Here is a 20,953-nt window from a genome sequence, read left to right on the forward strand (position 1 = left end):
ACACACACACATTATCCAAATATTTTGGACTGACTGGTGGCCTTGCCAGTGTGCCACCCTCTGGCAATGTCATTTGGGAGGGAGGACATCAAGGCTACAAGAACTGTCTCTCCCTGGGGACTCTGTTCACTCTCAGGCCAACCCTGGAAGGGCAGAGCCTGGCTGCAGGGCTGGATGGCTGAGTGGCCTCTGCTGGGACAAGCCCCCCTGGCAGCAGATCTCCCACACTGTGCTCGGGACCACAGTCCTGAGCTCTCTTCAGAGCGGGCTCGCTGACCAGCTGCACGCTGCACTGAGCTCGGCAGCGCGGCAGCCTGCTGCATGCACCAGTTTTGGGCGGTTGTGCCCTGGGCCAGCTGTGTGCTCCCTGAATGCCAGCCCACGAGCAGGTGCTATCAGCAGTGGGTGTCACCCGTGGCCCTCAGTCCCTCACCATCGCCCCCGAGGCCCCTGAAGAAGCCGCCTTCAGACTGAAGGGGAAGAGATCACTCGCATCTGACTCCGGAGTGGCCTGTCCTGCTCTGAGGTGTTGATCTGCTGGGTCTGAGAGAGCCGCCCCTCATCTGCAGACAGTGCTCCGCAAGGGGGGCCAGTTCATGCCCACTGCCCTGTCTGCTTGGACCAGGGCCAGGCCAGGCTCAGAGCGGAGCCCTCTTTCACTCCTCCGACATGGACAGGGCCCTGGCAGTGCTGGGATGGATCCTTGGGGCGATGGCTTTTGCCATGTTGCTATCCCCGCCTTAGGCTGGGGTGAGGCAGCAGGAGGTGGACACCCTGCTCATGTCAGCCACGCCTGTGAGGATGGGGCTGGAGCTGAGCCTTGCTTGCCCTCTTCCATGGAGCCACGTCTTCCCGGGCTACCTGCAGCACTTCCACACAGAGCCAAGAGCCCAGCTGCAGCAAGATCTGGAGGTGCTGGAGGCTCTAGGTACCTCGGGTATCTCCTCCAAGCTGAGCGGGAAAGGTGACATGGTCAGCAGGTCCCCAACAGGGGCCCAGCCCCAGAACTGCCGAGGACACAAGCCTCACCTGTCCACCGTCCAGGCTCTATTTGGGCTGGGAACAGCCAGGAGGCCCCTGTGTTGGAGACCCAGGGCCAGTGCTGTCACAGGGGTAGGTGTCAGGAGGTGGCGCCTGGCGAGGGGGGCTCGTCACCGGGGACACGCTGGAGGGGACAGTGGGACCGAGTTCTTCCCATCTCTGCTTCCTGGAGGAACTGGCCTCCTCCCGCACTCCCCTCCCATTCTGGAACCTTCCTGCACATCAGGTGCTGAGAATGCGTAGTTCCTGACGCCGCATCAGGAAAACTGAGGCCTGGGAGGAGCCCAGGCTTGCCTGGGTCGTATGGGCCACGGGTGACAGGCTCACCTCCTGCTGCCTCTGTCCGTTGCTCCGCTGTGTCCACACCCGCCTTATATTCTGAGCACTGCACCCATCACTCACTGCTTGGAAAAGCACCCAACCTCACACCGCTCCCCACTGGACCTGTACTTGTTAGGGAGAAGCCTGTGAAGCTGGGAGCGTTTTGGTGACTTCCTCCGTGACCCACGCACTGTTATGCAGCTTTCCATCTGTGAAGAGAAAGCCACACCTTCCAAGCGCAGTTTGAGGCTGAGGACTTCTTACAGGAAGGCAGGCGGCTGACACCCAGCTGGGCAGAGGTCAAGGGGGGCTAAGGGAGGAGGCGCAGGTGAGGAGGCCTTTGTCCAGCGACCATGCGTGTCCCGCAGGAGCTGTGGCTTCCGGGCTGCAGGGCGCCTGCGCCTGGCAGGGTGGAACAGCGCCCCTGGGGTGGCTGGGAGAGGATCTTATGACGCCAGTGCAATTTGTCACTCTAATTGCTATGCATATTTTATGAGTATTAGAAAAAGATTGGTTTTCTGTGTGTGGCCCTGACAGGAAGTTGCCTCTTTAAATAAATGTATTTATGGTACAAATGAGCCAATTTAAAGAAAGATATTAAGTGAATAAATTGTAGCTGCCGCACACAGATGCAGGGGGCCTCCTGGCGGTGGCTCAGCACAGCTGTCCATTGCCTGGGCCGCCAGGGCTGCAGGAGCCCAAGTCCAGCTGCCCACGCCCTGCAAAGCTCATGACAAGTGGACTCATGGCTGGGCCTTGGATGCACGAGGAAGTGGCAGCATGGAAGGCAGGGAGTGTGCCGAGCCACGGGCGTGGTGGTGGTGGTCGTGGTGGTGGTGGTGGTGGTGGTGGGGTTGGGGGGAGACCAAGTGGAACCTGCAGTGACAGCCATGCTGGTTACCAATTGAGCCACGTGGTAGTCCTGATCTTGTCCCATGCTCTGCACGCCTGTCCTAGTTCAGTGAGGGGCAGTCGGTTCTGTCAGTGGCCCTGTTCCCACAAGAGGAAGCCAAGTTTAGGACAAATTCACTCTGTCCTGTCTTCAGTGCTTGCAGAGAGGCTCAGGGATGCGGTGACCACACTGCCATCATCTGGTGACTCTGACCCGGGCAGTGTGGGACCAGAGGCGCGGTCCCCACCTCAGGCTAGCCGCCTCTGGGCAGTGCAGCGAGCACCCGCTCTCCTCTGAAGGCTCGTGCGCCCCGTTAAGAAGGCCTCAGACCCAGTAGCAGAGTTGCAGCGACGGGGGAGAGGGGGCTCAGTCTGGTAGGGGAAGCCTACACAGCTGAGCAGTCCCTCGTCTTTGCACAGCTTCAGGCAAGAGAATCTCCAGGTGGAAAACAGCAGGCTGAGCTGCAGGGCGCCTCCAGGAGCAGGAGCTGTCGTCCCTCTGACCAAAGGCTTCCACACAGCAGCTTCCTGGGGCCGGGGAGTGAGGTGTGGGGAGCCCCAAATGTGGGGCCTCTCCCTTCTGCTTCCTCCTGGCCCTTTTAGAGCTCAGCCCTGGGATTGAACCTAAGGCCTGCACACTGGGCTGCCTTCCCAGCCCTCTGTATCTTTCATTTGAAGCAGGGTCCCACTAAATTGCCGAATTGCCTGGGCTGGGCTCGAGTCTACAGTCCTCCTGCCTCAGCCTCCCAGAGTGCTGGGGTTGCAGGTGTGTGCCACCACACCTGGCTTGATTTTGCTTGTTTTGAGCTATTTAATGGGGGGCAGAGAGGAGGTCAGTGTACTCCAGCTTGATCCAAGAAAGAAGGGGCCAGGAAGTAAGAGCCACCAGGCAAGCACACTGTTCTCAACTTACAAATAGCAGGTCAGGTACCAGAACTCAAAGTTCAGAAACTACAGGAAAGCTGGGCCAGAATGTCACCCCTAATCCTGTGGGCAGAGAAATCCTTGGTCGACACTTTTTTGTCCTTCTTTGGTCTTTACTTTATGCATAGCTTTTAATACCATAATCCTGGCCACGCCGTATGCAGTTTTGAATTCCACCTCTTCCCGCTGACCCGTCCAGCCTGAGGCTTCCGAGCTTCTTTTCCACAGTGCTACAGTTCTGCATACACATCTTAATGCCTGCATGGGTTTATTTCTTGCTTGTGTACAGGTATTAGTTCCTTTAACCCAGCCTTCTTATTTTTGTTTGTCAAGTTTTGGATTCTGTCAGTAAGGCTTGGGTGTAAATCCTTGGGCTTGGAGATGGTGCTGCATTTTGAATTCTGAGGCAGGAACCAGCTCTCAGAAGCGGACTCGGCACCGTGGGGTTGGAGCTTTTGTTAACAGCTTCACAGCACCGTGCTGGATGGCTCCAAGCAGCTTTGGCCCGCTGGCTGCATGTAGCCTCGGAGAGGGACTGGGTCTCTGCGGGCGGAGACGCAGACTTCCGAGAGAGCTGACGCTGGACCTCAGCTGCCAACTGCTCACCCTTGACCTCAGCTGTCTTCTCCGTACAGCAGGGCTTCTCAGCTGCAGCTCTATGGGCTTCTGGGGCTAGAGTCTTTGCCCTGGGCACTGTGGGGGCTTAGCAGTATCCCTAAGCTCTGCCCTGGACACTATAGTAGCCTCCTGGGTGTGTCAGCCAGAACTGTCTCCCAATGTCACCAGCTGATTTCCCTGGGAGGCGAAATCAGCCCAGCTGCAAACCCTGAATAAGGCGAAGCCTCACAGTCAAGCTTCATGAGTGGGCCAGGCTCAGCCTCGGGGTCCAGTGGGCAGCACCCTTCCAGATCTTCATCACTGCATCCTCTTGCCCTGTACTGCTGTGACAAGCCTGGAAGCTTGACGTGTCAGAACGGAGTCTGCCCAGAGAGCCCAAGAAGAGCTCCATCCCTAGAGAGCTGCCGCTCTGCTTCCCGATGGCACCCTGTTGCTAGGTCCTCAGTCGGAGGTGGAGGGGCGAGAGGACACAGGTGCCCACTGCCGACGTCCCAGCTCCCGGGACCCCTAGTCGTCACAGTGGTGCGTGCGATGGGCCATCACACTCTGCAGGGGGTGCACAGCTCCTGCAAGGTGGCCCAGGTGTCAGGCCAGGACCCACTCCAGGCTGGCTGGCCTCATGATGCCGGGGCTCAGGAGGCCCGGGAGGGCCTTTCTTTACCAACTCGAGTCAGGCGTGCCGCTGAGAACCTGTCTAGAGGAGGACCTTAAAGCTGCGTCTATTCTCGGGAGAAGAGCTCCAAGCCCCTCATCTGCACGCCAGCTCCTCCGAGGGTGGGCCGAGGTGGACAGGGGGGGCGGTCTCTTGCCAAGCACCTTGGAGCCAGTGCAGAAGGGGCTCTGTGCTCTTGCTTCGTGTGCCTGGGCTCACACTTCCTGTGACATGTCCCACTGGGTGGCTCATCAGGACAGTGAAGAATGGGGGAGGGGGAGCGAGTGATGGTGACACCGGCCGCACTCCGCCAGACCGCAGCAGGCCGCACGGTCTAGCAAGAGCTGCCACTGAAGCCTGGAGACAGAGCGCCTTCCTCCTCCTCACGACCTTTCTCTGAAGCCCTCCAGGGACACTCCAGTGACAGCAGGAGGCCCCCACACGATGGAAGGGGGCGCTGACTCCACAGCCACTGACTTCCAGATTGATCCCCTCTAAAAACACCCCCAGCAGCATCCACACCAGTTTCCTACCCAGCCACGGGCTCCATGGCCCGGCCAAGTGGACGCGCACAGCGCGCCGTCGGCGATGTCTCAGGCCAGGCCCCCGAGTGTGCTGTGCACAATGGTCAGGGATGGAGTGAACAGAGTGCAGTTGCTGTCTGTTCAGGGATGCATAAGGCCCACCTGCCCGGCGGAAACACATCTGACGTCGTTCATGGCAGGCCAGGCTGTCTATCAGATTTACTTTAACAGTGACTTTCTGTCTGTGGCAAGTGACACTCATCCTCCACTTGTGGTGGTGATAGAGTTTTCCATGGTAGATAGAGGCATTTAAATACAATAAAATGAGCCCACTGAGAGTCAGGTAGTAATGACGGCAATGCCGTGCTGTGGCTGAGCTTCCCAAGGGGGTGTACACACGACCCAAATGTGGGAAACAGCATCTTAAATAAGAAAAGCCAGGGCCTGCCCATGAGATGGTCCTCCATGGGACAAGCTGGGGCATTCAGGGCTGCGGATGTTGCAGTTCATAGTCAGCTGGCACCCAGGTATGGTGGCGGGGGCGGGGACAGTCCATGGCAGAGCAGGCAGCAGACAGCAAGCAACAGGGACAAAGGCGGGCGAGCCTCTTTCTGTCCCTTATACTTTAGCCAGGCTACCAGCCCTTGGGCAGGCAGCACTCGCACCCAGGGTGGGCAGCCTTATTCCTAGCAGAACTGGGCCAACCCGATCAGCAGATGGATCTAGTAACCACACACCCTGGATCGCAGCGCCACACACTCTAGATCCGGCCACCCCTTTTGGCCCCCACCGTGGCCACGTAGGCGTTGGGGGCCATCTGCACGCAGCACGCGCCCTGAGCTCTGCCAGTACTCTGAGGAGTGGGAAGAAGCCCAGACCTCCTGAGTGGGCTGCCCCAGAGCCTGGCCCGGGGCGGCTCTGCGGCTCATGCGGGGTGACCTAGAGTCGTCACTGAGCCTCTGCCTCCTCCTCTGTTGCATGGCCCGTCCAGCTGCCTCCCCAGAGTGTGCCTGTGGGTAGCAAGCCACACACCAGACTTTGCCACGGTGTGGGAGGCCAGTGGGGCATAGGACCTTCTCAGGTGGCACCCCATGTGCCTTCGAGAGGAAAGAGCCTGTGACCACCGTGTAGGGACAAGGTGGCCCGGGATGGAGTGTCCCGATAGGGGAGACGTTCAAGGCACAGCAAGCGGGAGTAGCCGTCCTGTGCTGCAGGGAAGCAGGCCAGCCCACCCATGGCAGCAGAGGCAGAGACACAGGCAGGAGGACAGGTCCAGAGGCCAGGGGAGCACACCACAAGTGGCCACAAGCTCTCCCCTGCCCCGCGAATGACGATAACCTTGGTCTTCTTGGAGATCATCCAGCACGGCTCCGGGGCAGCGTCCTCCGCAGCACCTGATGTCTCCCTCTGCCCACAGGTGACCTGGTGTCCCGCGCCATGCACCACCTGCAGCCGCTGCATGCCAAGCAGCACGGCAACGGCACACCCCTGCACCACCGGCAGGGCGCGCTCTACTGGGAGCCCGAGGCGCTGTACACACTCTGCTACTTCATGCACTGCCCACAGATGGAGTGGGAGAACCCCAACGTGGAGCCATCCAAGGTCAGCCTGCAGGTGGAGAGGTAAGTGCCCGGCCCACAGCCTCTGCCCGGGGCCCCCAGGCGGTGCAGGGTTGTCCGGGTCAGTGGGTCTGCAGAGGCTGCTCCAGGTTGGGATCGGAGGAGCGGGGACCTGCAGAACCCTGCAACTTCCTTGCACAGATGGCAGCCGGGGGGCACCATGTCCTTGGGCAGGGTATGTCCCATCCTTAGGGGCTACCAGCCTTCAGGAGAGGCAGCTGCACAAGGGTCTCCATGCCAGTCCTTCAGCCCCAGGCTCACTGGTTCCCCCTCCACAGCGTCCACATGGCCACTGTGTGAGTGACCTCCGGTTGCTGCAGAGAGCAGGCAGGAGAGCTGGCCATCAGCCCAGTCCTCTCATGAAGGCCTAGGGTCCCTGCACAAGTGCCGTGACCTGTCCGTGCCTCAGCTTCTCCATCTGCACTACAGGGTGAAACTCTTCCTAGAGGTGCTGGGAAGCACAGTTGCCCAAGCAGTGGCAGCCTCAGCTGGGCTTGGAAGACCTCCCCCGTTCCGCCATTCCCAGTTCTGAGGCCCGGGCTGCTCTGCTTCCACTGGGATGGGCAGAACCTGCCTGGGATGCTTGCAAAGTGGAGACTCTGGACTCTACACGCAGGGCCGTGGGTGGCGCACCTGCCCGGGGATGAGGTGGGGCGCGTCTTGTCTTCTAAGAGCCCCAAGTTAGTGGCAGAGCCTCAGTCGGTCTCAAGTTCACAAGTCTAGGCTGAGCAGGAAGCGCCTTGTGCAAAGTGCATGACTCACACGGAGAGAAGGCAAAAGCCCCTGGACCTGTGCCCCACGGGACCCTCAGCCCTCCGACTGGCCAGCCTCCCTCTAGTCTTCCCAGTCCTAGGCAACGCCAGGTACCACCGAGCCTCCCCAGCCACTGCCCTGCCCGCCTGTCCCATCCCCTCTCATACCCAGGCTGGCAGTATCCTTGCGGCATCTGTTCCTCCCACGCACAGTGATTGGAACTTCCGCAGGCAACCAGTGTGCACTGTGCCCTGGGCACCAGGACCCGTGAGCCTGTGGGCCGCAGCCCCCCAGTGCAAGGTCAGAGCCTCACTGTCCTGGCACTCAGGCTAAGCCACCCCAAACTAAACCAGACCTCCTTCTCCCAGTCCCTAAACCAGCACCCTCCTCAGAAAGCAGGGCTCCCTGTGCCCACACATCCTGCTCAGGTGTCACCTTGGTTCCCTCTACCTCTCCACCCTTTCTGTGGCTGCAGTGCAGCCTCTGCTCCTGTCTCCCTGCGTGACAGCCCAGTGTCCTCTCAGGTACTGTCCTCCTGGGGTCATGGGGCCAGCACTGCTGGGACAGAGGGCTTGTAAGGAGGGCCCCCCGCCTGCGATCATGCACACAAACCCCTTTCCCTTCCTCATCTAGTTCTGCATCTGGTCCCAGCTTGAAGCAGCTGGAAATTCCCAGCCACCCATGAGGGCTCCCGGCCTGAGGGATGCGCTGGGCTTTGAGGAGCATAGGGAGCGCCCGGCCTCCTCCTTCCCACTCCTCCGAGCCTGGGTCTGTGACTGAGCAGATGGCTGTCAGGCTGCTCTGCTCCCCTCGGGCCTGTGCAGAGCCACTGGGCCGGACTCAGGGCCTCAGGGGACTTGAGCATGGCTCTCAGCTGGGCTCCTAGCAGCAAGTTGCAACCGTGGTTTGTTGTCTGCTATTTCTTGAGCTTCTAAAACTCATCAGGTGCTGAAAACATTTTGATCCTAAAGAAAATACCCAGAGCAGAGTGTGGTGGCATGCACTTCTGTAATCCCAGCCAGCACTCTGGAAACTGAGGCAGGAGGGTCGCTGCAAGTTTGAGGCCAGCCTGGGCTACATCGTGACTTCAGGGGCAGCCTTGTCTCCATAGTGAGACACTGTCTAAAAACAGCAATAATCACTGAGAGAAGTTTTGTAGGATTTAGGATGAAGCTATTTCCCAGACGCGAAATGACCTTCATGAGGATGGGGAGGTCACCAGAGCTGGGAGCACCGTCCCCTCCCCCACATGATCACTCCTGGAAATGTCAGTGGTTCCGGGGTGTCACTGGCTGCGGGGATATCCCATCACTTTCTGCCCCAAGTGGGGAAACCAGTGTGGTTGCCATCGGGAGCAGTGGTGCCCAGGAGGGGGCTCTGGGCAGCTCCTACCAGGAAAGACAGAGACCGAAGAGACCCTGCATCTGCCCCCGCCACACCAAGATCCCAGAACTCACCCTACAGAGACGGCCTCAACCGATGGGGCCATGCAGGATGAGCTCGTAGGCGTGCTGTCACCCATGACGTGACCATGCCACTGATCGCCTGTCACCCGCTGTCAGAGGAGCTGGTGGTGCGGAACAAAGCAGTCTGAGCCATGGAAGAATCAGCCTTGAAGAGCCTGGGTCTGTCCAGCAAGCAGAGCAGGACCAGAGGTGAACGGCACCTAGTCCCCTCCCGGGTGGACACCCATGCTCCCCCAGGATCCTGGTCCTGTCGCTCTTCATTGGTGACAGGTGTGGCAACCAGGGAACAAGTGAGGTTGAGCCGTGACATCCGCCACAGAGCAGCCAGGGCTCTGCAAAAGGCCCAGGGTGAGGGTCCTGTCCTGCTCTGTCCTTGTCCCCTGGGAATGCCCCTGGGGACACAGGAACAGGACGTGTCCTCCGAACCCTGCTCCATGAACCAGGCTACCAAGCCGGGCCCTGTGGGGCAGCTCTTCCTGTCTCTATCCCGCCTGGGAACCACTGAAAATCACAAATAGCAGCTCCAGGTGTTGGGGAGACTGTTTCAAAGACTCCTGTTAAAGCAGCTTCTGCTGCTGTCCTGCAGGGCTGCCTGTCCCGGGGCAGACCTGAGAGAGTAAATGTGGAGCCTGGCTTTGGTACGATTTAAGCCAGGACCAGGCTTCCTGGCCACAGTGCTCCGCCCACACCCCAGGGCTGCTCCAGCCCCAGACTGGCACAGATTTGGGGTGCACACCACCGCTGCTGTAGTCAGACACTCTTGGAAAACTTCTGTCACCGCTACCCTGAGAGCCACATGCTTCAGTGACACACACGCCTGTCCTTGGAGGGGGGCCAGGGGCAGGAGGAGTCTGCCGGGGGGCAGCCTGTACCAGAATCCTCCAATGCGGGACTCCAGGGCTGCAGGCAGCCTGGGAAGCTGCTTGTCCTTGTCACTGCCAGGTTGGTCTGTTTAGCAGGGGGGGGGGGGCGCCCACCCAATATAACCAGCTGCAAAACGAAGTCTGAAAGTATGACCAGCTTGTGTGAGGCATGGCTTGCTGCAGCTGCCCAGGGTACGAGTTGTCTTCGTCCCCACAGTTCCAGGTGCCGGTGACAGCCTGTGGCAGGGTGCAGAGATGAGCAGGGATGCCCTGGGCTCTCACCCACTTTCCCAGGTTAGTGGGCAGCAGCACGCAGCCTGACCCTTTGTGTACCAATTCCTCTCAGCTGTTTTTGCTGTGGCAGTGGATTCGCTGTCACGGGGACTTCAAAGTCCGCAGCCTGGAAAGTACGATTTGGGCCTGACCACAGAACAGTCGCGGGCTATCACGGGGGTCGTAACCCTCATTTCCAAAAACCGGAACTAGAGTTGAATATTTAAATTAACCGAGCACCCAGATGTCGTAGGGCTGTGTTTACAGGACAGGAGGTGATGAATGATAATTCACAAGCTTTTTTCCAGTGACTCAAACCAACCCAGAGGTGAGGAGCTCACGTGGCCACAGAGCCCAAGGTGGACACTGCAGTGTGAACCCCTGGAGCAAGCCCCGGCCTGGGGCTCCGGGTCCTGAGCTGTCCTGCTGTCCCCCGCCGAGGGCCCTGAGGAGGGGTGGCATCTTGAATCCATTAGATACTCTCCCCAATCCCAGGCCTGCCTACAGAGCAGGAGATGAATACACTGATTAAATAAGGTGTGAAGGACACAAGCACCTGAAGACTCATACCTAGGCCGTGTACGCGAGCACGGGCGCGGGCCTCTGTGAGGTGCATCCTCCGATCTCGGCTTCTACACTGGTGCAGAAGGGTTGGGGTCGTGTCCAGTTGCAGGGACCAGACCTCCCCCACCCCCAGCTTTGAGGCTCTGCTTTCCAGAGCACCCTCAAAGGTGTAATTTTCAACAGCTCTGTCACTGGAGAAGGAATTTAAAGTCAAAGCTCAGTGCTTCCTGCACAGACTAAGGGGCAGGAGGGCAGGAGGGCCAGAGGCAGGGCCAGGATCGGCACACTCGCAGAGGGCTCACGAGGCAGCGTTCCAGGCCCCTCCTCAGAACACACTCCCCGTGGAGCAGGGTCGGGCTCGCCCTCGGGATCTGCCCAGCAGCTGCTTCCCTGGGATCCCCGCCTGCCATCTGAGGCAGCGCCAGTGGTGCCCGGGAGCAGTGGGCTGCACAGTAAGCGCTCAGCGACCACTCCGCCGTAGAACTGAACTGCGCAGGTCTGACCGCTGGGTGTGCCGTCACCTGGCTGCCGTCCACCCTGGTCCAGAGCAGCCTCTCCCTGAGGCTGGTGCCTGTGACCCGAGCCCTGCCCTGCAGGAGACGTGTGACCCGAGCCGGTCCTCTCAGCACTTCTCTGGCTTTGGCAGCCCTGCCTCCTCCCATTTCCCAGCTGGGAAGCTAAAGCTGGGCCCAACAGGACAGGACAGGACAGGACAGGACAGGACAGGACAGGACAGGACAGGACAGGACAGAACTAGAGCCCCAGGACTCGGGAGGCTGGGACAAGGCCACATGAGTTCAAGTCTGGACTAAACTACACAGTGAGGCTGCCTCAAAGAACCAAAACCAAAGCAGCTGCCACCAGACTGTCCCCATCTCAGTCCTCTGTGGTCTGCAGGCAAGAGACCCAGGTACTCAGGCTTGGAGCCACCCTGGGCCAGCTCGGAGCGTCCCATGTAATGATCACCGTCCTCCTGCCAAGGTGGCCTCGTCCTCTTCCATGTTGGGGACAGGAAAGGATGGCAGGTGCTGTCAGTGGTCACCTGGAGCTGGCCCTGCTTGGTGCTGTTCTCAGCCCATAGGGTGCAGGGCTGGTCAGCCTCGTCCCAGCCCAGGGCTAAGCAGGGTGGCACCTGAGGACAGCACCGTCCCAGTGTACAGGTCTCCACCCCAGGTGCTAGCTTGCTGGCAGCCTCCAGCGGCTCCTGTGCAAGGCCACCTCCCCGCATCGTGAGGGAAAGGAGAGGAAATCTTACGTTTGGACCAGAGACCCGAAACTAGACCTTCCTGGGCCTGGGCCGTCACTCAGAGGCACATAGAGGACCCCAGTCCCCAGCTCTTATTACACGCTTCAGAGCAACACTGTGGGGCAGTGTGGGGACAGCCAGTTCTGCCACTGCAGAAACTTCTGGGGCCACAGCAGCCGTCCCAGGCAGGAAGGGCCCTCGTAGGAGCAAGGGGACCTCGCAGAGGCCAGAAGCGGCACCCCAGGGACCTATACCATGGTCCCCTCGGTCGCCCTGCCTGAGTCTCTCCCAGCACAGCCTTCTTGCTGTATGTCCTGGCCACACACTCGTTCCAGGGGTCTCCAGAATCTGTTGGCGGCCCTGTCCTGTTTATTGTCCCTGTCCCTGTCCCAGTCCCTGTCCTGCTGACATGAACCTCAGGCCTGGAAAGGGCTCCATATCCAGGCAGGGCAGAGCTGGGGTGCAGAGCCTGGAAGCTGCATCCAGGGTACCCCTCCAGCCCCAGGCCACGGCTGTGGACAGGGAGGCCGCTGGCCACGCTGGCCACAGGACCCCTCCCGCCCAGGAGCTTCCATGCTTAGGTCCGCGTCCATTCTACCTTTTTCTTTCTAGCTTTTTCCTTGCCTGAGGCCTCAACATGTGACAGTAATCAAGCCAGCACCTCTGATAGGTAGCAGCGAAAACCAGTGAGAAACGGCTGGCCTCCCGAGGGGCCGCGTGGGTAACAGGGACTCTGCTCTGGCCTCTGCTTTAATGGACAGATGATAACTGAACACATCTGAGGGCATGTTACATGGGTCTGTTCCTAGTAATTAGTATGGCCGTGATCTCAAATAGTTGCCATTTTTTGTGGTAAGAAAACCTAAAATCCTCTCTTTTGGCAGTTTTGAAGTATATAATGCATAATTATTAACTGGAGTCTCTGCATGGTACAGTAAAGCCCCAGAACTAACCCCAGACCTCATCTAACTTTCAGTCCTCCTGCCTCAGCTTCCCAGAGCACACACCTACAGAGCCCACCTTTTAAATCTTACTTTGCTGGGGTCGCCGGTCAGCTGAGTGGGCTGGCCACGTGCAGGTGTGATCTGACCCAATGCTGCAACGCTGCCTTGAGCCTCCCCACCCACTAGCTGCAGGTGCTGGGCCTCGGGTGTCAGGAGCCTGCCGGAGGACGGGCCTGCAGTGTCACCGAGAAGGGGCTGGAGGTTGGGCCAGGGCAGACCCTGGGACAGCTATGCAGCCTTCTGCGAGGGCCCCTCGGAAGCCCCACAGGCATCCTCCTCCTGTCCTCTGCTGCCTCCCCACACATGCAGGGTGAGGTCAGGGCCCAGGGCTTCCAGGCCACGGAGTTGAGTCACAGGCTGGGCTGGGTGCCGGAGCCTGGCCCTGTGGTCTACGCCTGCTCCCCATGTTTTCACTGATGGCTGTGAGCTCTCCCAGGCAGAGACTGCATACCAGCACCTCACACTGTCCCCAGCTACTCTTCAGGGCTGGCACCCGGAGAGTGCCCAGACAGGGAGTGATGAGGGAGCCCTCAAGAGGTTCCCAGGAGCCCAAGAACAAGCACCCCTGGCCCTTCCCCACCTGGGGTCCTCGGCATGGGTGCCCTCTGTGGCCTGCAGCCAGTAGCCCCCTCTGCCAGGCTTCTGCTTTGACACCCAGAACGAATTAACACTCAGGAGGAAGATAGAAAAATAACCCGAGTGAGAATCGGGACTCGCTAGCCCCACCCCCCATCCCCTCCAGCGCAGCGGGAGAGCTGTAGCCGGCCAGTGTCCATGGGTTTTAGGGATTCTGCGTCCTCCTCCCTCCTTCCATTTTTCTCTGGGTATCTCCGCAACTAGAACATGAGGTGTTACAAATTCAGATTTCATATTGCTGTGGTCTCTGTTTCCTGGAAATGTGTGTGTGTGTGTGTGTGTGTGTGTGTGTGTGTGTGTTCCTTTTCTAATTCTGGAAAATATAGAAAACAAAAAAGAGAAAGGCAAATTAAAATTGACCACCATTCTGCTTACCAAGAGGTAGCCAAAATGAGCGTTTAGTACATTTTCTTGCCTTCTCTAATAGATAGGGAAAGCTTTTAAATTCACTGTACGGCATGTAGATCACTTTATAGTTCTGTTTTATTTCACTTAATAATGTACCACTAGCATCTCCAGCCCAGCTGCGCACCCCCAACTCGTCGTTTTTAATGACTGCACAATACTCCACCCTTTCATGCACTGCAGTTACCTAAAGGTTCCCGGGCTGCTGGTTGTTTGTGCTGCTTCCAGTTTGCAAGATGCTGCTCTTCCTAGCCCACCTGAGGTGGTGTGACATGCCCTGAGTGTGGCATGTTCGGGGTGGAGGGGTGAAGGCACAGGGCACTGACCTCTGCCACGGCGCCAGGCCTCCCAGCCCGGAGCCGCCTTCTGAAGTGAATGAACCAGGCGCCCTGGTCCCTGGGTCCCTGTGACGCTGGGGGAGGAGAGACCGAGTCCAGGAAGGCCCTGAGAGTCACCCAGCATCATGCCAGGATGGCAGGAGTGGCATGTGGAGCTGGGGCCGCCCCGGGGACTCCAAGAGGCGCCCCCATCACCACTGTCAGAGCAGCATCAACCTTACTCTTGGCCAGGTCCATAGCAAGAAGGCTCCGAGGGTCCGGAAGGATTATCTGGTGTTTGGCTTTTCCTGAGTCGATTCTCCCTTTGTGATCTGCCATGTGCTTCTGCCGTGGATGAGAAGCCCTGCTGCACTGTCCCAGGTGCGTGAGGCATCAGGCAGGACTCGCTGGCCGGTCCAGGCCAGCCAGGAAGGTAACCAGGGTGCTAGCAGCAAGAAGCGCGCATCTTCTCAGTGCCCAGTTCACGCGGCCCGGCTGGCACACCCTTCTATGGCTGCCTTCCCCAGCATCCACCCTCCGAGGCAGCCCAGCTTGGGCAGCCGGGGGTGGGAAAGGCAAGAAGCAGGTGCTTCCGCGTCCACCACCCGCTGTCCCGCTGTCCTCCCACAGGTCCTGCCTCGGTCCTGGAGCGTGTTCTTGGCGCCGCGCCCCAGCTTCTGCCTGTTCTCTCCTGCCTGCCGTCCTGCTGGCCGCTATGTGCCTCAAGCCAGTGGACAAAACTCGTTCAGATGGGCACACAGGGGCCATGGAGGACAAGGACGCTTCTTGCAGTTGGCGCTGCCCTGGAAAGTCTGCTGGGGCGCCGCTAATCCTGCTAGGCTGGACATGAGGACCAGGCTCTAAGGCCCTTCCCCGAGGAGATAGTCCTCGGGAGCAGCAGCACTCGCCATACCAGGAGCCCATTACAGGGACTCCCCCATGTCACCTGCCTCTCCGCAGTGACCTCTGCTGCCTGCACTGTGTTCTTGAAGTGTCTCCCTCCCTCTCTGGGCTGCCCTGGCCGCAGCCTCTTGTAGACCCCATCATCCCCTTGCCAGCAGCCTCCGAGCCTGTGTGGAGCTTTCTGTACTTGGCCTGGAGCTGGCTGAGGACAGTCACCAGGAGCAGAACTGCTGCCGAGCTGTGCTTGTGTTACCCCACCGTTCGGAGAGCTCAGAGCCTCTGCGCAGCCCAGCAGACCTGCCTGCCCTCCACGACCTCCCTTCCACCCAAGGAGGTGGATTGTGACGGACCAGGCATAAAGGAGCGGCTGATTCAGGTGGTGCAGTCAGGGACGGCTTCTTGAGGGAGCCAGCATCTGAGCAGAGATAGAGAAAGGAAGGTGGCCATCCAGGAGGACATCTGAGGCCAGGCCTTGCCAGGCAGAGGGGCAGTGAGTGCAAAGGCCCAGGGCAGGACCCGGGTGTGCAAGAGGACCAAGGAGGCCAGTTCCCTGCAAGAGAGGACAGCAGCAGGAGGAGAAGTCCAAGGTGGGCAAGGCCTGCTCCTGCTGAGGCTTTGAGGCATGCAGAGGAGTTCAGCTGGCAAGAATTTCAAGAAAGTTAGTTCAGGGGATTCTTGAGGTGGTAGCCTGTCTGCCCTTATTGCCGCAGATACAAGAGCCATGAACGACCTCAGGCCCATGTGAGGTTGCCTGGCCCAGAAGCTTCCTGGCTATGATCTCATGGCCAGCGCTGTGTCAGGGGCGGCTTGGGTGCAGGAGGACCTGACCCTCCAGGGGAAAGCCTGGCCCAGCCTGCCACGTCTGGTTTGCCCCATCTTTCCAGAGCCCGAGGCCTTTGGGGAACCCTCAAAGGCATCTAGGGCTGGCTTGGAACCTAGTTTTTGAGCCAAGGTTGCTTCTCATGAGCTCCTGAGTGTGTACAAGTGAAATGAGCAACCACACACGTGTGCTGTTTGCTGTCTTCATCGCTTTACGTCACCTTCATGCTAGTCCCCATGGCTATCCCCCAAGAAGAGTGGGAAACCCTCCAGCCATCATACCAGTGTCCAGCCCTGTGCCCAGAGTTCATCCACCAAACTTCAGGCCTTCCCTGCAAGGAGAGGAAGGGAGCCGGGTGCAGTGACCCTTCCCGAGCCATGGGGAGAGGAAGCAACGGACCGGCCTTTGCCTGAAATGACCGGTGGGATGGTGACAAGTGTCTGTGTGCAGGTCAGAGGGCACAAACGTGAACAGTTCCTGCGCAGTCACTTGGGTTCCGACTTCCAGCCATGTGTCTGGGACAGTGGCAAAGACCAGCTTCTACCCCCATCTAAACAGCGCTGCGCACAGCGCCACCTGCAGGACGCCGCAGAGGCGGGGACACATGGCCAACAGGGCTGGGGGCATCTTGGGGATGCTGCCTAGAGGAGGTGACATTTGGTCAGTATCTTGAAAGGCAGGTGGGACTTTCCTGGGTGGAGGAAGATGCACAGCGATGGTGAAGCGGTGTCCCCAGCGGCTGGTGTCTTGAGCAGGGTGTGCTGGAGCTAAGCAGACACAGACAAGACCCAGAGGCCAGGACGCAGATGCGGCCAGTCACAGGTGGTCCACCTGGGGCACTTCCTCTGTCACATGCCAGTCCCTGCAGTGGCCGTCTCACGCCAGCAGCTTGTGCAAGGGCTGAGGAGAGAAGCAGGGGAGGAGGCGTCTCAGTGAGACAGCCCTGCTCCTGAATCCCTAAGTAGAATCAGCATTTCAACACAGTCCCGGGAGCTTTCTGGGCATTCACCTTGAAGAGCGGCACCTTCCTCTCCCAGGGAGGACAGGCCTCACACAGTAGGGCCATCGCCATGGCAACCGGCCCGGCCACCTCTTACCCGGCCATCCTCCTGTGCTGATGCCCACAGATGCAGTGGGTACCACAAGTATTGCTACAGAAACCAGCATATGTTGTCGCCATCAGTTCGGTGGCTTTTCCTTCCCTCCCCGTCCCCAGAACAATGAGCTCCCTGAACCACAGTCAGACACCTCACTCTTCTCCAGCCTGAGAGACAAAACCAATGAGGGCGGCAGTGGGGGCCGTGTGGGTGATGGAGAGGCTGCGCCGTTCATGGAGCTTTGCTCCCATCTGGACAAAGGCAGGTCAGGCCACCTCCAGCCAGTAGAGAGGGACGTTGGGACAAAATGGTGACGGCAGGAATGACAGCCACACCCACTGCATGCTCAGTGCCCACAGCCTCCTCCATCTCCCAGAGATGGAGGCATCCCAGCCCACCCTACAGTCAGAAAGCTCGTTCCACGCACTTGCTATCAAATGTCAGAACACACCTGTAAAACAACAACAGTTGTTTACAGTTCTAGACACCAAGAATCTGAACTCAGGCTTCCGGGATGAAGTGCAGGTGCTGCAGGGCTGCTTCCTTTGGCAGGCACTGGGGTGGGTCCATCTCCTGCCTGGCCAGCTCCAGAGGCCGCGGAGCCCTTGGCCCCACCTTCTTCATGCCCTCTGAGGCCACACATCCTCTTTTTTCAGGGGCCTTCCTGCTTCCTCCTGGCCCCATCCCTGGGGTAGGATCTGGGGCCCCCTGTCTAACATGGGGTCATCTCTTCAAGATTCTTACAGCCATCGTGTGTGCAACAGAAGTCTTGCCCGCTCGGAAGCAGGTCCAGGGAGCAGGCCGGGACGCCTTTGGGGCCTGTATTCAGCCAGCCTCACCCTCTTCAGCAAACTCCGTTATGCCCCCCATTTTTCCACTCAGAGCACAGGCACGGCCGTTGAAGTACGTGGTTCCGTGCCGTGCCGTGTCCCATCTGTTCTTGCTGCTGTGATACAGCGCCTCAGCCTGAGTGCCTTACAGCGAGGGTCCTGAGGCTGGAAGGCCGCAGGGCGGGTGCAGGGCGGATGGCTCTCTGCTTCTAAGATGGCGCAGTGGGCTGCGTCCTGCAGAGGGGGAGAAAGTGGTGGGAGGGCAGAAGCACGCGCTCCAGGTCCTAATTCCCCTCGCGGCAGCAGAGCCCTTTGTTCACAGACCATGAGCTGTTGCTTTGGGGATTTCTAACAGGAATTCTGGGGAGGCACCCTAACCTGTTTTGTGAGAGGATCCTGACTTCTAATCTCCCCAGAATCTCTCTTCCTGTCTTCCCTGGACCACACCTTAGACCCTTTGCAAGCCCCCAGGCACATGGCTAGTCCAATAGACTCAAAGAACATTAGATTCGGTCAGAATCAAGCAAATGTTGACCAACTCTAACCAACCAGCTGATTTGTCAGGAAAGCTGCATTGGCACACAGCCCTGCTTGATCATTTAGGTGTGGGCTGTAGCTGCCTTCTATATGGCGTAGCCCAGTACTTCAGCTGTAGTATGGCTGAAAAGTCTGATGTGTCTGCTAGCCGTCCATTTACAGAACTGGCTTGGAAGCCCTGAAAGAGACCCGCTGATCCAAACCCACTTTGCCGAGGAAGACACTTGGTCAGAGTTAACAAGCCCGGCTTGTTCCAGGATTCTCAGAATGCAGAGTTCCAGGGGCCCCGTCCCAAGTCCTGCTGAGCCAGCGCTTGGTGTGAGATCGGGGCCATTGCAAACCTGGCCAAACCGTGAGCTGCTTGGCTGCTTCTGGGTTATATGCATGCGAACAACTTCAGATCCCAGCAGGCACCAGAGAAACCATGTTCTTTTGAAATACATATAAGGGAAAGGTTATCTATGTTTTTTTCTGAGCATTCTACACCTTCTTCTTGACTCAAGGCCTAGAATTCTTTCCCATTTCCAACTCCTCCGAAGAAAAATCACAAATGATGCTACTTTCCTGCTCTGAGCAAGACGAGAAGACTTAGTGAGTGGCTAGCAAAGAATTCATGAGCTTATAAACTACTGAGGTCAGAGTGATGACAGGGAGACTTGAAAGAAGAAAAGAGGCACAGAGAAAATCGTGGGCAAGCTGGACTCCTGGATTGAGGGGAGGGGACCAGCAGTCCTGGTCCCCGAGTCCTCAGGAGGTTCCACGAGGTCTTGGCCAGCTAATTGATATTTATCAGTCCTTGCTGCTGCCCTCAGGCCTGGGCCATCAAGGCAGCAGTTCCTTGGTGGCACAGCCGCCAGGCCCTGGAGCAGGGGCTGTGCTTCAGACCTCTGGGCCAGGAAAGAGGAGAAGGAGCCTCTGAGGACAACCAGGGGAGTCCTGGCCACTGGGGCTAGTTCCGAGGGTGACAGAGACACAGTGGCCAAAATAAATCCTGCTTCACCTGAGACGGTGTGATCCAATTCCATTTCCAGCTGGCATGTGTTTATTGAATGCGTGATTCAGTTCAGGTGATGGCCCAGGGACAAGGAGGTCACCGAGCCCGGGAGCCTGATCACATTAGCTTGGGACAAAACTGGTGTCTGAGTCCATTTGGTGAGCAGGTATCTATGGAGTGCCCACCCCTGCCAGGCCTGTCCAGGGCAGCGGCAGGAGCAGCATGGCCTGGCACCCCAGGCCCTTGCCCCTCTGGGGTTTGTGTGCGGACGGCGCCCTGGGGCTGGTGGTGGCACTGAGAAAGGCACTTAGAGAGCCCAGGATCTGCAGTACAGCTTGCAGTGTGTACAGGGCCAGGCATACCACACAGCCCCACGGAGCCTGCCCAGATGGTCCCCTGGGGTACCGGTGCATGTTGGAAAACTGGAACAGAGAACAACCATGTCTTCGAGGCAGCAGTGCACAGCCGTGTGGTCCCACAGCCCGGGCTGGACACCAGCTCTCCGCGCCCTGCTCCGCTCCTTACCCTCAGTGAGCGTGGGCCCCGTCTATGCAGTGGGTGCTGCACCCACACCTAGCTCAGAGGTGGGCCCGTGGCACATGGTTGAGATGTGGGATGAGCTTGACAGAGAAGAATACAAAGGTGGGATTGCCGCTTACCGATGGGGGGCCCGAGTGCATCTGCGGTTCCCCATCTCCCAGGTGCCCTGGGACCCAGCTCTGGGCGTTTCTCAAAGTGTGGTCCCGGGCCCCCTGTCAGAGTCACGGGCAGGGTCTTGATTCAAGTTGTGGGCTTGGACTCTGCACACGCTGCGCTGCTGGAGTGGCCCAGAACTGCATGTTAGGCCCCAGTCTGTCTCCTGCCCTAGACATGGGCGTCCTGGACATAGAACTGTCAGGATCAGGGGTTGGGCTGGGCTCTGCACTGTAGGGAGCCCCCAGGTAACTCTGAGGTGCCTTTTCTTAGTGTCCTTTATTTTTTAAGGAGAGTACAATTAAAATTAAAATACAAAAAATTGCAAGGGATACAGAATTTCGCTTAACAAAGTAATGTGAATTTCACAGTATTTGTGACCAATACTGTTGTCTTCCAACCAGGAAATCAGCTGTGTACCCTGTAAAACTGCCTTTGCTTTCCTTCCAAGAACCCAGGGTGGGTTGGGTGTCCCCGGAGTGTCTCCCCTGTGCCCTAATCGTTAATCAATCCAGGGCAGCTTTCCCAGGGCTGGAATGGGAGCCTCCAAATTTTCAAGCTAGCTCAGGCAGCACTGTACTCTCTGCCTGCAAAAAGCTCCAGCGCCAGGACCCCAGGGGAACCTAAGGCACCACAGCGTGGGGTAACCAAGATCCCGAGCCTAGCTTGCTGCAGTCATCAGGCTTGGCCTGGGTGCCCAGCCAGGTGGGAGGGACACCCGGACACCTGGGATTGGGCACCGACCGAGCCGGGAGCCCACATCTCTCTGCACCCCTGTGCTCCAAGTGACGCATCATCTCCCTCCACACAGTCTCCCGGAGAGATAGTCACTCGGGTGTCCCCGGAGCAGGGATGAAGAGACCCAGGCCCCCAGATGACGTGGAGTCTGCTCCTGGGTCCCCCGCGGGGTCGGGCTGCCTGGGGAGGCTGTCGCCGGCCTGCGGGGTCCCGAGGCAGGGGCT

At 58.8% G+C, this 20,953-nt stretch overlaps 1 protein-coding gene across 1 annotated transcript in view; it reads left to right on the top strand.

The window, feature by feature from the left end:
- Positions 1 to 20,953, top strand: part of Btbd11 (BTB domain containing 11) — a 178,936-nt gene that overhangs the window by 116,063 nt on the left and 41,920 nt on the right. The window contains exons 3-5 of the mRNA XM_023717356.1: positions 6,389 to 6,593; positions 14,983 to 15,076; positions 17,057 to 17,202. Of these exons, the coding sequence (XP_023573124.1) occupies positions 6,389 to 6,593; positions 14,983 to 15,076; positions 17,057 to 17,202 (445 nt within the window). The remainder of the gene's footprint in view (positions 1 to 6,388; positions 6,594 to 14,982; positions 15,077 to 17,056; positions 17,203 to 20,953) is intronic.

Source organism: Octodon degus, unplaced genomic scaffold, assembly GCF_000260255.1.
Source record: "Octodon degus isolate 3935 unplaced genomic scaffold, OctDeg1.0 scaffold00004, whole genome shotgun sequence".
NCBI classification, from domain to species: domain Eukaryota; kingdom Metazoa; phylum Chordata; class Mammalia; order Rodentia; family Octodontidae; genus Octodon; species Octodon degus.